Source organism: Miscanthus floridulus, chromosome 3 (assembly GCF_019320115.1).
Source record: "Miscanthus floridulus cultivar M001 chromosome 3, ASM1932011v1, whole genome shotgun sequence".
In the NCBI taxonomy this organism is placed as follows: Eukaryota; Viridiplantae; Streptophyta; class Magnoliopsida; order Poales; family Poaceae; genus Miscanthus; species Miscanthus floridulus.
The window spans coordinates 112,292,241-112,309,087 of NC_089582.1; the positions used below are offsets into that span (position 1 = coordinate 112,292,241).

General features: G+C 43.6%; 1 protein-coding gene and 1 pseudogene across 2 annotated transcripts; one reads left to right on the forward strand and one right to left on the reverse strand.

The window, feature by feature from the left end:
* Nucleotides 1-2,221: 2,221 nt before the first annotated feature.
* LOC136546506 (cinnamoyl-CoA reductase 1-like) lies at nt 2,222-4,786 on the reverse strand. 2 transcript variants are annotated; one of them, XM_066538484.1, is made up of 7 exons: nt 4,641-4,786; nt 4,329-4,501; nt 4,002-4,171; nt 3,343-3,531; nt 3,015-3,177; nt 2,673-2,865; nt 2,222-2,588 (listed from the first exon to the last, which is right to left on the reverse strand). In XM_066538484.1, the coding sequence occupies exons 2-7, from the start codon at nt 4,468-4,470 to the stop codon at nt 2,402-2,404; spliced, it is 1,044 nt and encodes a 347-aa protein (XP_066394581.1). In that variant the 5' UTR covers nt 4,471-4,501; nt 4,641-4,786; the 3' UTR covers nt 2,222-2,401. The 2 variants fall into 2 exon arrangements, with proteins under 2 accessions (XP_066394581.1, XP_066394582.1); XM_066538485.1 differs by having other exon boundaries at nt 4,329-4,568.
* Nucleotides 4,787-9,166: 4,380 nt separating this feature from the next.
* On the forward strand, nt 9,167-14,540 carry LOC136546508 (cinnamoyl-CoA reductase 1-like; annotated as a pseudogene).
* Nucleotides 14,541-16,847: the final 2,307 nt, after the last annotated feature.

Sequence of the window (16,847 nt, forward strand, 5' to 3'; positions counted from 1 at the left end):
CATTTCTGCGCTGTGGGCTTTGAAAGCTTAGGGCCTTATTTGTCCGCCGTCAATTGTTCCGCAATATGTTAGTTATGCTACAGTGTTTTAGGTATATATACGTTTGATTCACTACGGTAATTATGTTTTGGCATACTTTCTTAGCACCCTATTTCTCAAGTTATAGATTCATTTTCTTACTAGATTTTTTCATAAATGTGGATTCAATTTTGATAGCTACACTTTTAGTAGCCAAAATTTATCAAAGTTTAGGTGTGACAATGTTTGGCAGCAAACCAAACATATGGCACAAATCATTTGCCACATGTTTGGCATTGGCGTGGGCTCGTGGTGTGGAGGAGCATCAAGTTTCTTTTTTATGACATGCATTAGTTTTACTAGTCTATCAATCCATTCTCATGTATGGGTTACAATCTTATATGAGACATAAGTGTTAAAAGCTCGTGGATAAATTTAGTACACAACTAATCGAAATTGCTCATATTTTTATGCTTTATCTCCCTATCTATTTTCTGACATAATACCCATATAGATACTATGCAATAATCTCTACACATTTGTTATTCATTTTACAAATTACTATTCTATTTTCATCCATATTCATAGTTCTTCCACCTTGTATAGTATCTCTATGTGTCTTCAACATGTGCTCCATATGTCATGATGTCATGAATCTATATTTTGGCTTTTAAATTTTGATTTTATTAGTGGCTAACAATTTTTTATCCATATTTTAAGTTAAAAGTCTAGTGCGATTGCATAAATCTATCTAATGCAGCAAGTTACAAAATCTATTGCCATGGAGTTTAAATATAATGAAAATTAATTGTTACTATGTGATTTTGAAGGTAATAATTTTCATGGTTACTAAACTAAACTTTAGAAATATATATTATCTTTTGTAAATTCATGTACACTTATTCTGCATTATGGCACACAACATGTATGTTTATTTTGAACTAGTTTTTAGTATATTAATAGTAATAGAAGTGGCTATTTAGAAACAAACAGAAGTGTATTTTATGGCTGGTTTACATAATAGTATGTGTTAGTTTTAGAATAAAAAATAAGGCAATATTTTTAGTATATATTTAAGGATGGAAAATGTGGGAAGTAGATGTCAATTTAAGTTGTTGCTTATATAATCTATACTCTATACTGACGACAAGGGTGGCTATTTTTTAGATGCAAACATATATAGGGGTTACCTCAGATTATTGCTCATGCATAACGATGGAGGGGATAACAAAAATAGATCATATGACTATTATTATCGGTGATAGTTAGAGTTTATGAAATGAAGTCTTTGATTTTTGTAAAGGGTTTTGGGATTTATTATTTCTTACTGCGTCTCTTGAGGATTAATAAGAAGACTCCAATTAGCTCTAGTAGGATGGTCGCAATTAAATGCTCAAATTTTGCACTGGGTCAACACAAAACTCATTGATCTTATTATTCTTCACATCCTCTAACATTTTATATATCTCATTAACAATTCCGTTTTAGGTGAACGAGATTATAAAGATACGAAGACTGGCGAGAGAGTTCGCATCAGTGCATCCTACACCTGAAACGGAAGTCTTTAAACGGGAGCTGTTACAGCATACTCGCATAGCCTTGGAGTACATGGGTGAGAGAAGGCCTATAGCAGCTGCCGTGGTGCAAGGAGCCCCTGGTACATCACCATCGCGTGGGAGAAGGGCAGGGGTCGAAATGCAAATGGAGAGAACTGGACAACAAGAAGGTGCGCGTCGTGGTGCAAGGACCAGGAGGCCGACAAATCGTGTCAATCAAGAGAACGAACCCTTTGAGATATAGTGGCTCCCCCAGCTATGTCAGAGTTGAGAGGAGTTCACTAATCCCAAGTGGCCAAGGGTTAAAATGAGGGATTGGCAACTAACTAAGGTCCTACTTGGAACTACTCATGGCACGTTTGGAACCTGGGAATTTTATAAGAATCGTGCAGGAATATCATAGGAAACAATTCAATTTCACAGAAAATGCAGGAATAGAAAAAAATTCCATGCATTCCAAACAAGCCCTCATTGAATAGCCTCTCTAAAAAAACGTCCCAAGACATCAATCATACAACTTTTGGAAATCTTTTTCTTGAGCGTGTTTTAGTAACTACAATTATGCATGTGTATTGTAATGAGAACACAAAATAACATCATAATAATTATATTTTGCATGTGTATTGTACCATAACTAAAAAACGGTGTTATAAGTATGATCGTCGCAATATTATTCTGTTTGTAGACAATCGTCTCTATTACATGAGTATTGAATAAAGCAATTGCAATCACACAGAAGCCCCGGCCCAAGGCCCAATCTCTGGTTCTTTCTCCTTGCTCTAGCCTGAGCCCCGACTTCAGTATCTCTGTACATAAGGTCATGACAGCTAGATTATGTTGTATAAGGGAGGAAAACGGCAGGGAGTCCCCTCCAGGTCCTCGAGAAACCCAGCCTGCTGGCAGAACTCGACGGTCTCCACAATTGTTTCCTTTAGCGGCCTGACCTTCCATCCCAGCTTCTTCAGCTTATCGGACGTCATTGGAGCTGGGTGGTCCATGTCATAGATGCTCTCCCTACCAATTTTTGAAATCAAGTCAGCTATCCCAACTTCAGTATATGAAGGAACAAGAGAAGTGGTTAAGTAAGAGAAGGTTTACTTGCTAATGAAAGGGTAATCATCAGGGTACATGCTCTTCAGCATGTCCAGCAGGCCACGGGCGCTGATGACATGAGGAGCACAGATGTGCCTGCCGGAGGCTTCGGGTGTCTCATAAACCAGCAGAAGAGCATCAGCAGTGTCCCGAACGTCAACGATGTGCCAAAGTTTGTTCCTCATTTGATCAGGTCCTCCTGCATTTAGATGAAAAGGTAGTATAACAGGATCAAGCCAAAGCAATAATACAATAAACTGTAACTTAGTGGATTGCCCTTCTTATCTTAAATATATATGAAAAGATATGAATTCAGCGCATTGTTTGGTGATGTGTGATGAGAAAAACCTTTCAGGAAGTAGACGAGGAACTGGCAGCTTGTGTTGAGCGTTGGCTGCAGAAGAGGACCAAAGACCAGAGCTGGGTTGACAGTTACAACATCCAGCCCGGTTTGTTTCCCATGTTCAAGTGCAGCCTCTTCTGATGAAATCTTGGCAACAGAATACCAGTTCTGCAATTAAACAGGGCAAAGTGACGACCTCAAATTTGAAAATGAGTGACTATGGAGTATATTTTGAATCAGTTCTTGATCTGTTTATTAGGTTTTCCTTGTTTCCATTACTGCCGCCAGTTTACAGTACCAGTTTTTTTTAAGAGTGTTTACAGTACCAGTTACCTCATCATTCCTGCAGAATTCTTTATCTGACCAGCAACTCTCATCTTTGATCTTGTCTTTAGGCCAATCTTTCGGGTTGATCTCAACAGCAACCATGGATGAAACGACGACCACTCGCCGAGCATTTGCAGCAGAGGCAGCCTTGAGTACATTTATGGTGCCAGTAACAGCAGGACCCAGCATTTCTCGCTGAAAAGTTGTGCGCAACATGATATTGGAGCACAAAGTATGATAAATATAGCAGAAAGCTGTGACAAGAAGTTGGAATGAACATTGCTTTTGGACAAATGACATTTTGGTTCGCTTTATTTCAGATGAATAGCTAGTATCAATTCTTTTTTCTAATGGAATGCCATAATCTGTCAATGGAATGCCATAAATATTATTTTCCTATCGCCATCCTCTGACCGTGACATATTTGTAGGTGTGTCATTTCTAGGATAAGCATTCACGTCTTTTTTTTTTGGCCCAGAATGTCTCCTAAATCTTTAGTTGATTTTTGGGCAAAAGATCTTTAATTGGTTCATGAGAAAGAACTGGTTTTGAGCCTAACTATTTGAAGGAACCGGAGTTTTGAGTTGTGGCATGAGATGGGCTTTGCTTCAATACTCCAGCTGATTAAACGTAAACGAATGTTAAACATCTTACGGAAAACTTGCCTCTGGATCGGTTATTTTCCCTGAAGGAACTGGAGTGGCGACATGAAAGACTCCCTGGCATCCTGCGATCGCAGCTGCCATAGCATCATAGTCGAGGAGATCAGCCTTGAAAAGCTTGAGGTTTTCAGAAGCATTCTCTAACCGCTTCAGATGAGCGGTTTTCTTGTCACCTGAAACACAGGTACGACACAGAGCACAATCGTCAGCTCTCGAGGCTGTCTCGGTAGTTTCCATTGAACTGCAAGCTGTCTCCGACTCTCCGTAGTGCACTTAAACAAAAATGAGCTGCTAAATACTCAGACGAGGGAGTTCTTTGTTATTACGTACTGAGGTCGCGGACGGTGCCGTGGACGGTGTAGCCGCGGGAGAGGAGGAGCTTGACGAGCCACGAGGCGATGTACCCGCCGGCGCCCGTCACGCACGCCGTCTCCGCGCTCCCCGCGGTTTCCTCTGTGCGTCCGGCGGACATCGCTGTTCAGCACCTCTCTTGTCGTCCACCGCTGCTCGTGTGAGGTGTGAATGTGAGCAGACGTGACAATGGATTACGATTCGAATCTATAGAAAAATCTAGTAAAAATATAAAAAATAATTAAAGTCCATTCCTACCCAATATAAAAAAGACAGGGTTAAAGCGCATACCGCTCCCGTCGCGTGTGCATTCCAACCGGGCCTGAGCTCGCCCTCGCCGGGGCCGCGCCGCCGCCTGCGCTCGCCCGCAGGAGGGCCACGCCGCCGCCTGTTGCGTGGGAAAAACAGAGACGGGAAGAGAAGAGAGAGTAAGGAGCTAGGGTTTCCTGTTTCCACGATTATATATGACTTATGTGAATCTAACGGCTCTGGTTTGGTTAGGAGATCCAACGATTGATATTTATTGGATCAGCATAGTGCTGGCTCACGTAGCGTGCCGTATCCGTGCCGGCACTACGGGCCAGAATAATGACCCAGGCACGGCACTAAATCCGGACCGTGTAAGGCACTGACACGAAGGCCGCCGGGCCGGATCGTTTCTGGGCCATGCTACTTAGTGCCGTGCTTAGGCCGGCCCACAGTGCCCGGGCCAAATGGCCAGCTATACCGTCAAACTAGAAGGCTTTCCCACGTGTTGCTGCGGTATTTTCTTAAAAATAAATCGGCTACATACATAGCATTACTATATTTAGGCTATTCCACTTTGACTCACGACTGCTCAGAAACTAGTTCGTAGATTTTGCTTTAACAACTCGATCTTTTAAGTCACTACTCTCACACGGAATCCCAAGTTTAGGGCCTTCGTTCTTGTGTAGACATACCGCTTTGACAGTTGATGGTATTATGTATACTGTGTGTATATATAAATTTTACTTGCATGTTATTTTATTGTATCAGATTTGATAAAAAAAATGATAAGCTAATAATAGAAGAAAAAACAATAGAATATTTGATTAATTATAGAGGAACAGGTGATGAAACAAAGTATTTCACGTGATAGAGATGACGTGGACATTTCTTATAATTAATAAGGGACGACATGAGCTTAAGTGTGGAATGATGTGGACACTTTGCACGAAGTGATAGAAAATCTAGTGGGTTGCTTAGAGGAAAATGACGTGGACACCTTGTATGAAGAGAAAAATCATCTAATGGGGTTTAGCTTTATAAGAGTATATAGATATTTTTGCACCATTTGTGATCTCATCAAGTGAAAAATTGAGTGTTAACTTTGAGTGCTACCGTGTTCTAGCTTGAGTTTTCTTGAGTAGAAACTTGAAGATCCGTTACTCTTAGCTTGGTGATTGTTGCCATCGTCTAGATGACCCGGTGGATTCCTTTGGGGGAGCTATTGTAAGAGGCTCTAGAAGTTGTACATGATCTTGAAACCCACCATGACGAAGTGGCAAATGGATGCTCTAACATGGAGTAGGAGTTATGGCAACAACCGGAGACAACGAAGAAAAAAAAATCCGAGGAGAGACCTCCACTTGTGCTATTGAGTCCAAGGAGAGGAGGAGGTTTTGTACTTGTCCCTTGTCAAAATGAAAATTTTAATTATAGTGTTAAGTCAAACCCCCATGTGCATCGCCCCTCGTGCTTGGAGCTCCGCCGTCGTCCTCTGCTCGAAGGTCTACCGTCAACCTCTTGCTCGGAGCTTCATTGTTGCCCCCATGCTTAGCGGTCCGAGGCCACCCCATGCTCTGAGCTCCTCCGCCGCCACCCCTCCTCGGAGCTTCGCCTACCGCCCTTGATCAGGTCGCGGACCGGACCAACGCCACCGCGTCCCTGCGATGTTGCCCCATTCTGTCGTCTCCCGGCGCTGCCGTCTTCCTTGGAGATCCGACCACTCGAGTACTCATGCCACATATGTGCCCCACTGGGAGCTCCGACGCCACGGTCCGGTCCGCCACTTTTGTCATATATGTGATAAGCGAACAATTTTATTTATCGAGGCGGTTAGACCAACTGCTTTTGTCAAATTTCTAAACAACTAAAAATAAATATTTAAAACTCTAAACAACTTTAAATCAAAAGATTATTATCAACTAAAAACTTGTATATCGGGTTGGCCACTACAACTTGGATATTAATTGTGTGAGCATTTAAAATTATTCGGAAATACTAAATTTGAATTTTAAAAGCTAATAACATAAACACATATTTTGGACTTTAAACAACTTTAAATAAAGAACTCATCAACTATAAAGTTGTATTGTATTAAGAACTACAACTTTGGTTGTTTCAAAATTCTAAATTTTAAATTTCATAATCTGAAAACTTAAAATGAATTTTTGGGCTCTAAATAGTTTCAAATAAAAAACTATAAATTTGTAGATCACATCGAGAGCTATAATTTTGCTATAAAATTTGTCTGTATCCAACTTTATATGGAAAAGTTTAAGTTGTTTTTGATACAATTATTTTTTAGAAGTGGGCCTTGCGAAGACTGTCTTTATTAATCGATTTTTAGAGACACGTCTTAGAATGTTTACCTCTATTAATCAATTTTTAGAGACAGAGATGGATGTCTGTATGACACCCGCCTAACCATTTTCAGATTTCTTAGATCAAGGAATACACAATATTTCAGCCTCCAGAATTCATAAGTGAATGAGTACTGTATAGCTGGGCCTGTTCCGGCTGATTTGTCGTGAGAGAAAAATACCGTTCTGGCTGAAAAAACAAGCTGAAAAGTACGGATTATAAGACAAGCGAACAGGGCCCTAGCACTTACACCCTCACCATACTGTGCTACAAAAGTTCAAAGAAACTATTCAACGAAAAGAATTATAATGCTACTTACTTGACGTCCGGATGCAACGGACGCATATACCTATATCCAACTAAGCAGCCCACCACTTACCTTCCCTCACGAAGTCTTATCCATTTGCTCCCGTCCTATCCTGTGGCACTCCTAGCCGGCGCCTCCTTCTCGTCTTCATCACCAACAGCTGATTGTACGTCACGCCACGCGCCCCCACCCTGTGCTGCGCCACGCCCCCATCTTGTGTCGGCCACCCCGCATCTGCAGCTGACCGACGCCTCTCCTAAGGCCATTGTCGCCTGAGCCCTGTGTGCCCCTACCCCGTGGACACGCCCCGCGCCCAGCTTCCCCTGCACGCGGCGGCATGCAAACAGGCCGCCACTTGTGGCCGCTCGGCCACTGTTGTGGCAGCTGAGTCGGCCCCCACGCCCATCCACATGGGCACCTGCACCGCGCTGTGCAATGGTCGGCCAAGCCCCGGCCGAGGCTGCACCTTATATCCCCACCAAGCTTGCTAGCTACCACAGATCCTCACCAGGTAAGCCGTGATCGCCGACGACGTCGTGTTTTAAGTGTTTCAGGCGTTTTAGACTTATGTTTAAGTGTTTCGTCTAGATGTTGCAAAAGTAGATCTGAGATGTTGCATATGTTGCAATGATAATATTCGCATGTTGCATGCTTATGTTTCAAGTGTTTCAGGTATTTCAAACATATGTTTAAGCGTTTCATCTGGATGTTGCATATGTTATTATGGTTGTACATGGATGTTTCAAGCATATGTTGCGAGTGTTTCAGATGTTTCAGACTTATGTTGCAAGTGTTTTATCTGAATGTTGCAAAAGTAACTATGGATGTTCCATATATTGCTATGGGTATACACGCATGTGTTTAAGCAAATGTTTCAAGTGTTTCATCTGTTTCATACGTATGTTGCAAGTGTTTTATTTGAGTGTTTTAAAAGTAGATCTCGGGGGAGCACATATTGCAATTGCGTTCTGCTGCTGCGTGGGCCACCATATGTTTTAAAAGTATGGTGCTGCTGCTACGTGGGTCACCGTGCTGCCTGATGCTGCGTGCATGCGGACGCGTGACTACACCGCCTACTGGTGCTGCACTGTTGGTGTGTGTGTGCATGCGGGCGTAGGTCACCGTATGGTCAGAACTATACTGCTGATGCGTGGGTCACCGTGTCGCCTAATGGTGCTGCTGGTGCTGCATGCATGTGACCACGTCGCCTGTTGGTGCTGGTGCCGGTGCTGTTGTGTGTGCATGCGAGCGCGTGAAAGCGGAGCGGGCTCGGGTGGTCCCTGCGCATGCGCAGCGTGGGCGAGCGAGGTGTTTTTCCCGCCGACGCGTGCTCGAGAGCGTCCGGACGCGTTGTCCGTCCGGTCGTCCGGGCGCTAGCCCTTCTGAAAGAATTAAGCTTCTATTTGGTTCCTACTTCTCCATTCAAACTTGTTGAAAAAAATCCAACACCATTTTTAGATACGGCTCCTAGAAATATCAGACTCTGTTAATTAGAGAGTTTATCTACTAAAATCCTATTTTTTGAAACATATCTACTGAAATCCTTTTTAGGCCCCGTTCGGCTTGCTAAATTTTAGCTAAAACTGACTGAAAATATCGTTCTGGCTGAATTGTTATGAGAGAAAAACACTGTTTTTGTTGAAAAAACAAGTCGAACAAAACGAATATAAGGTAAGCCGGGCCTTGTGGTGTGAATGAGAAGTCTCAGATCAGCACGCAAGGATAATCGAGACTCGTCAGAAACGAGATACATTAACTTCGTAGTACTATACACAGTCAGCACTGTACTTGCCATGTGATAAACCTGCTCAGAACTCGGTGCTGGCGCTAGCTATCGTCTACTATCGATATACGACGAGCAGCTTAGCAGTGGCGGTGACTCGGAGGAGGAGGCGTCGACGCCATGGCCAGAGGAGGTGCAACGGTGTGCGTGACCGGAGCCGGCGGGCTCATCGCCTTGTGGCTTGTGAAGCTCCTGCTCTCCCGCGGCTACACCATGCACGGCACCGTCCGCAACCTTAGTGCGCAATCTGGCATTATACCCCCCTTCCTTTCTGTCGGATTGGTTTCTTTCGCTTGCATTTAGGACTGGCATTTCAGGTGACGGGAAGACAAGCCATCTGAGGCGCCTCGAGAATGCTGCCGGAAACCTCAGGATTTTCAAGGCAGATCTGCTAGACTACGACGCGATGGCAGTTGCGGTCGTCGGGTGTCAGGGAGCTTTCCATGTCGCCACCCCAGTACCTTCAGATAACCTGACTGACCCAGAGGCAAGTTCTGTTTTCCACTTTCCTTAATTCTGATGTTCTTTTTTAATTCAGAAACAGGCATCTAACCATTTCTGAATTAAAAAAATGGCTTCACAAATTCTGTGCATAAACAACGTGCAGCTACAAATGTTGGGTCCTGCTGTCACTGGCACAACAAATGTGCTCAAGGCTGCCTCTGCCGCGAATGTCCAATGAGTGGTGGTTGTGTCGTCCATAGTTGCCGTTGAGATCAACCCGAAAGATTGGCCTGAAGGTGAGAGCTTCTGGTCAGACGAAGAATTCTGCAGGAGCATTGAGGTAACCTGTACTGCTAACTTCTGCATTAGAGTACGCACAGCCAAGATCTGTTTTTTTTATTTGGACAAATTGCAAGATCTGCTTAGTCGATTTGCTGCCCTGTGTACTCCAGAGCTGGTACCCGGTCGCAAAGATCATCTCAGAAGAGGCGGCGCTCGAATACGGGCGACAAACTGGGCTCGACGTGGTGACTATCAATCCAGGGTTGGTGTTCGGCCCCTAGCTGCAGCCGAAGGTTAACTCAAGCATCCAGTTCCTCATCTAGTTCCTCAAAGGTTAACTTGGACCAAGGCGTCGCTTTCTATTTGTCTCCAGATCCACGCATCTCGGAGCGAATCTGAGGGTGCACAGCAGCAGAGCATGTGCCTATAGGGACAATTTTTACTTTCTGCGTTCAGAGCTCATAGTCGATTTGAATTTGACACGAGCACCACCTTATTATAAATCTTTTGAGCGGCGATGCACGAGGCCCCGGCCTAGTGCACCACCTTATTATAAATCTTTTGAGCGGCGATGCACGAGGCCCCGACCTGGTGAGGAACAAGCTCTGGCACATCGTCGATGTCCGTGACCTCGCCGACGCGCTGCTGCTGCTATACGAGGTGCCTGAAGCAGCCGGCAGGCACATCTGCGCGCCTCATGTTAATCAGTGCCCGCGACCTGCTGGACTTGCTGAAGAGCATGTACCCTAACTACCCTTTCATTACCAAGTAAAAGTCTCGCTTATTATTAAAAAAATACGAAAAAATGCTACTCTTCCATCTACCCTTCTACCCTACCCTATAATACACCAGTTAGAATAAATCTATAGTCACACAACAAATGCCTGCTCCATAGTCATGACCTATGCTACATCCACACCCAAGAATGCACCCAAAAAATATAACACCATCAAAACGGATGCACTAGATTATCTCTTAGTCATTCTCTCTCATTACTCATCCAAATCCGACGGCTCATGTTTAATGTGTCTGCCCCCTTCTTCCTTCATCTGCAGTGCTGCATCTCCCACACCCGCGCCCGGAGGCCGGCTCACCGAAGCCAGAGTTCGATTCCTCAGAACTTGACCTGTCTTTTTTTCCGTGGAAATAAAAAAAATACCGCCCCTCCCTCTCTTTCCCGAGGCGGCGGCGGGGGCAGGGCGACGGCGCCCCAGCGAGAGCAAGCCCCGGCGGCCCTTCCTTCCTCACCCCCATGCGAGCGCCTCCCCCTCTCCCTCCGGCGCTTGCACGGCCAGTCGGCCCCTCGTGCGCGGGGAACGGTGTCGGGGAAGGCGAAGGAGGCGGCGGCTCCGATGACCTCGACCTTGATCCACTCGAGGAAGGCCCAGATGCGCCGAGGAGGCTGTGGATCGGGCCTTCGTGGCGACTACCTCCACTCATCCATCCTCGCCCCGGAGGTAGTCGGCCCAAAGGCGCGGCGGGCCTGGAGGGGCGCCCCAGCGATTGCCGTCGCCACCCCATCCCTACCCCACCGAGGCAGCGAGGCCGACGCCTGATCCGGAGTCCGGTCCTGTCACGACGCCGCTGGTGGCGAGATGATGGACACTGCACGGAGAGCCACCAAAAAATATGCCGTGATGGGTTCCTTGCCTCCATAACCGACGCTGTGTCGCCATTCGCCAATGGGCCACTCTCCTCGATTCTCCACTAGAAGGTGCGGCGGCCCTCCCTTGCTCTTTTCCTCACGATATGATCTGCCGGTTCGTTAGGGCCTGGGTGTCCAAGTGGTCTCGATCTAACAAGTTAAGATCTGATTTTCTCCTTGTCTGTGTGTGCGGTTTGAAGGTTTCTAGCAATGGAGTTGGTGCCTTCTCCACAAAACTATTGAATAATCCTTTCATCAATATTCCAGTGCAAATGCATGAGCGAGGTAGCCATACATATACTAACATCTTTTCTTTTCCTCCTGTTTTTGTTTTTAGATTTTGTCACCGACACCTCAGGATAAGCATTGCAGTGCTCTAACTGGTATTGATTTGCAGTTGCAGCGCTCCTATTTTTGATAGATCTCTGATTGATTGATGCTCATTTTAGATTTTGAGTCGAGTTTAGGTTCATACGAGCATCTCCAAGAGACTCTTTATATCTTTCCTAATTTACAGGAATAGAGATTTTGGTGATCCAGCATACGCTATATGATTATATATATGTCTGTTCAGATGTTATTTAGCTTTTTAATTTCTTTGGAAACACTGAAATAACATCTTGCCGGCAATGAATACGAAGATAACTCTCCCCTGCAACTTATATTTACTGAAGATTTACTAATTACGTGATGGCTTGGAAATTCTTGCCAAATAACTGATCCAGCTTTGGCATTTTTTGCTACCCTAAGAGAAGACCAAGATTTTTTTTATTTAAATTATGCTGCCCTGAAAGTTGTAGGTTGTTTTTGTGCTTTCTGGAGGAGAAAAGATAGCTACAATGCAAGTTCTTGGCATTTTCCATATAGGGAAATAAGTGAGCAGTCAAAACCATATGTCATTTCTTAAATTAGATGTCTGCAGCAGGCTATGGTGGCGTCAGTATTAGCTCTACAGAGTTGAGTAAGTCTTAGCTTCACATTGATGCAACCTACATGTTACTGGATGGAATTATGATATATTGGATCACAGCCAGTTTAGGGGCATTGGAGAAGGCATGAAGTTTTTCTCTGTACAAGCCATTAATTATGAAATATTCAAATGACCTAAACAACCTTCTCAGTTTGTGCTGGCACTTCCGGAATTATACACCCTTTCATCTAAATTTATGATGACTTTTCTAAATTTGAAGATGGAAGAACATTTTGCAGCTTCTGAAAAATTGAATATGGGAGAAGATTTTGCAGCTTCTGAAAATTTCAGTGAGCCAAGGGTGTAGTTTAGCCCATTTGGACTCGGGGGTTTTGTGTGTTTGTGATTTTCACATCTAACCTACTGTAGAACCTTTTTTCAGGTTTCTGAAGAACAGCCCAGAGGGTAAGGTGCATGTGTATAACGGTGGTGATAGCAAATGGATTGCTAATTCTAATGTGATCACCCAAATCATTGAGTAGAAGTACCCAACTCCATCTCTGATCACCCCTCCAGAATATGCATCAGTGTAGTAAGATGTCTTGCTCATATCCATCTTACTTGGGAAGTAGCTAGACTGTGTATAAATTCCTAGGGAATTTAAAATATTTTAATGTGAAATCTTCATGTTCCAAGCGGGACCTAAGTTCAACCGGTGCTTGTTTCTGAAGATCCTTGCTATATATTTAGCCCTGTAATTTTTTTTTGTTAAAAGCTTGAGCGCTTTTTTTTTAAAAAAAAAGCTTGAGTGCTTAGTAAGATTGACATTCAACTCTGAGGTGCCTTGTGTTCATATAGTTGTTGGTTCATAGTTCAAACGCCTGATGTATCACAATTCTAACAGCATTTTTGGTTAGAACCTTGTACTTGTAATTTTCATAGGAGATACCTCCTAAAGGAAAAAGGAAGTAATGCATTTCTCAGGTATATACAGATCATAAGTTTTAGTGGGAAGCAGCTGCACAATCTGTCATGCAATTGATTTTTAACCTGCAAAATACTTGTAAATTGCAAGATTTCCATCTTCTTTATTAGGACTATTTTTAAAGACTGCTATTTTGCTGTCAACTTTATTAGGACTGTTTTTAAAGACTGCTGTTTTACTGTCAATATACAGGCAATTCTTAGAATGTCAACATTCAGCATCACAAGGACTTGTAAACCAAACCATAGCACGGGCAATATAATATTCCTTAAATTAGATGGCTCCAGCAGCCTATGGTTTTGCTCTCTTAGGTTTCATCAATTCCTCAGTTCTAACTCTGATACATGCACTTGGCTGCCTCTTGCAGGTGTGACTTCCCTGCAGACGCTTCAGAGCCCCGACAACTCGGTCCAGCAAGATTTCTACACAAATCAAATCACAGATTTTCTCACCCTCAAAGCAGCAACTGTCTAAATGAAGATCCCCGCCTTCCATTTGCATATGCAGCATCGAGCATTTTTTTGTAACAGATAAGGAAACACAACGGATAGTTTTGTTTTTCACTGTTGTGTAATCATGAGATATCTTCATGTGAACATCAGTCATCCACAGATCATGAGGATGCCAAGAATCTGCTACTATTACTTATTATAGTGCCGAGTGCAAAGTATACTGGATGATTACCTGATCGTTTATTTTATCACAAGGAGCATTTTTTTCTTACTGCAATTTTTAATAAGAATTAATCCTTATATGGAAGTATCTTTTCTCAATACACCATATCAACAACTAAAAATTGCACGGTTTCACATCACATTGGAATTGGAACTCACACCACAAGCACTTGGGAGTCATTGCAAGGGGGCTTGATTTGTTAGCAAACCATAAAACAAACTTTGGCCAGACTTCTCGGAGCAGCTTCCACTCCTCTCTCTATTCAATTGTTTTCATGTGCATCCTGAAATAAAGCCGTGACGTTAGCACGGGCACTATACTAGTTTTGTTAAACATTGAATCTGGTGTCGAATTAGTTGGTAGGGAGAGCATATGTGATAGAGATCACCCAGCACCGATTACTTCTGACAAGCTAAAGAAGATCGGGTGGAGCTGCCGGCCGCTGGAGGAGACGATCCTGGACACAGTCGAGTGCTGCCAGCGGGCTGGGTTTCTTGACGATGTGGCTGAGGAGACTTCCTGTCGTTTCCCTCCTATTTTCAACAAAATCTAGCCTCGGCAAAAGCATGGATTGTGATTATTACCTATGCTTTTGCTTATCTTATCTTATTGTGGACAAGCATCAGCTTTTAAATAAATGTCCTTGCATGCTGTTGTATTCGGTGGTGTTGCTATGTGTGTATTGAAGTTCAATTCGAACTTGTCAGACTTTACATGTGTTCAATTTCGACATAAAATGCATGGAACACCCTTAGTTCCTATTTCTTATGAAAAGCATGGAAGCCTTTCGGATCTTGGGACAACTATTTCTGTGTAAGTTTTGTTTATCTTGTGTGTAAAAATAGGTTGAACGTGATGCCCTCTCAGACTCACAGCTCTGTGTTAATATATGGCTAGGAAGAGGCCTTAGCGTGGCTTACATCTTGTACAACAAATCAATCTACAAGATCTCTATCTCATCTAATCCTATCCTATATCAGATGGAGCCACATAATCTGCCTTGAGAGTCAAGCAAAGAATACACCGTATCAACCTTGATATATTGCCGAGATATTCTACCCCCCCCCCGCGACAATCACAACGCCATTGACAAGTTGAGATTGTTTCTTAACTAAATAGTTTGCCTCTCGGGAGGTGCTTTAGTGAAGCCATCGGCAATCTGATCAGTAGTACTAATAAATCTGATATCCAGGCGCTTTGCTGCAACTTGCTCTCGCACAAAGTGAAAATCAATTTCTATGTGCTTAGTATGAGCATGAAACACAGGATTAGCTGATAGATATTTGGCACCAATGTTGTCACACCATAAACATGTAGCTTGAGGATGTGAGATACCCAATTCATCAAGTAACTTTTGTACCCACATTACCTCAGCTGTAGCATTGGCCAAAGATTTATACTCAGCTTCTGTGCTTGGACTAGAGACCGTCGCCTGCTTCCTTGCACACCATGAAATCAGGTTGCAACCAAGGAAAATAGCAAAGCCACCTATGGAACGCTTGTCATCAGGGCAACCGGCCCAGTCTGCATCAGAAAAAGCACTCACAAGCATAGAGTCAGATTTCTTCATTTTGAGACCAAGACCGATTGTTCCTGTACATATCTCAAAATTCATTTCACAGCTTCCTAGTGAACAGTAGTTGGAGAGTGAAGAAACTGACAAACTTTGTTAACTGAAAAAGATAAGTCTGGCCATGTTAAGGTCAAGTATTGGAGTGCACCAACAATACTCATGTACCTAGTGGAATCCTATGTTCCCAACTGTGTTCCACTGGTAACTGATATTTTTTCTACGGTGCCAAGTGGTGTCTTCACAGGTTTACAAAGCTGCATATTAACTCTTTTAAGAATGTCAGAGGCATACCGTTCTTGTGTCAACAAAAGCTCATCTTTCTTCCTCTGAACCTGAATCCCAAGAAAATAGTGTAAGTCTCCTAGATCTTTGATGGCAAACTCCTTCTCAAGATCACGGAGCAAAGCAACAACAGCCTCCTGTGAAGAACTAGCCACAATAATGTCATCAACATAAACAAGCATAGATATAACATGATTTCCCTTTCGATAAAAAAGAGAGAGGTGTCGGCCTTAGAGGGAAGAAAACCAAGACTCTGAAGTTTATTGCACAACCGTGAGTACCAAGCCCGAGGCACTTGCTTCAATCCATATAGAGCCTTGTCAAGCTTGCATAGATAATGAGGTTTGGTTTTATCTTCATAACCAGGAGGTTGCCTCATATACACCTCTTCTTCGAGATAACCATGCAAGAAGGCATTTTGTACATCCAACTGCCTTAGACACCAATTTCTAGACACGGTAAGAGAAAGCACAAGCCTGGTTGTAGCTGCCTTAACCACCGGACTAAACGTGTCTTCATAGTCTATGCCATATCTTTGTTTGAACCCTTTTGCCACTAACCGCGCCTTATACCTATCAATCTTCCCATCTGACCTCCTTTTGATCTTATAGACCCATTTGCAATCTATCACATTTTTCCCTTTCAATGGTGGAACTAAATGCCAAGTTTTATTTCTGTGTAATGCATCAAACTCGACATCCATGGCATGCTTCCAATTCTTATCAGCTAGAGCACTTTGTAAATTAGGTGGACCTTCAGAAGTAGTGACTAGTTAACCATAGCGCATTGTACCATCGATGTAAATTTTAGGTTTGCGAATACCGTGTTGCAAACAAGTAGTGGGTCGCTGTTGTTGCTGTGGAGGCAATGATGACACAGAGGATGGCACTGGAGCAGACGACACAGAGGATCCCAGGAGCACCAGTGTGGCTGCCGCACCAGATCCCACCTCGAGCGATCCTGGAGCATGGGATGTAGAGGATCCAGGCAGCGGGCCCGAGGAAG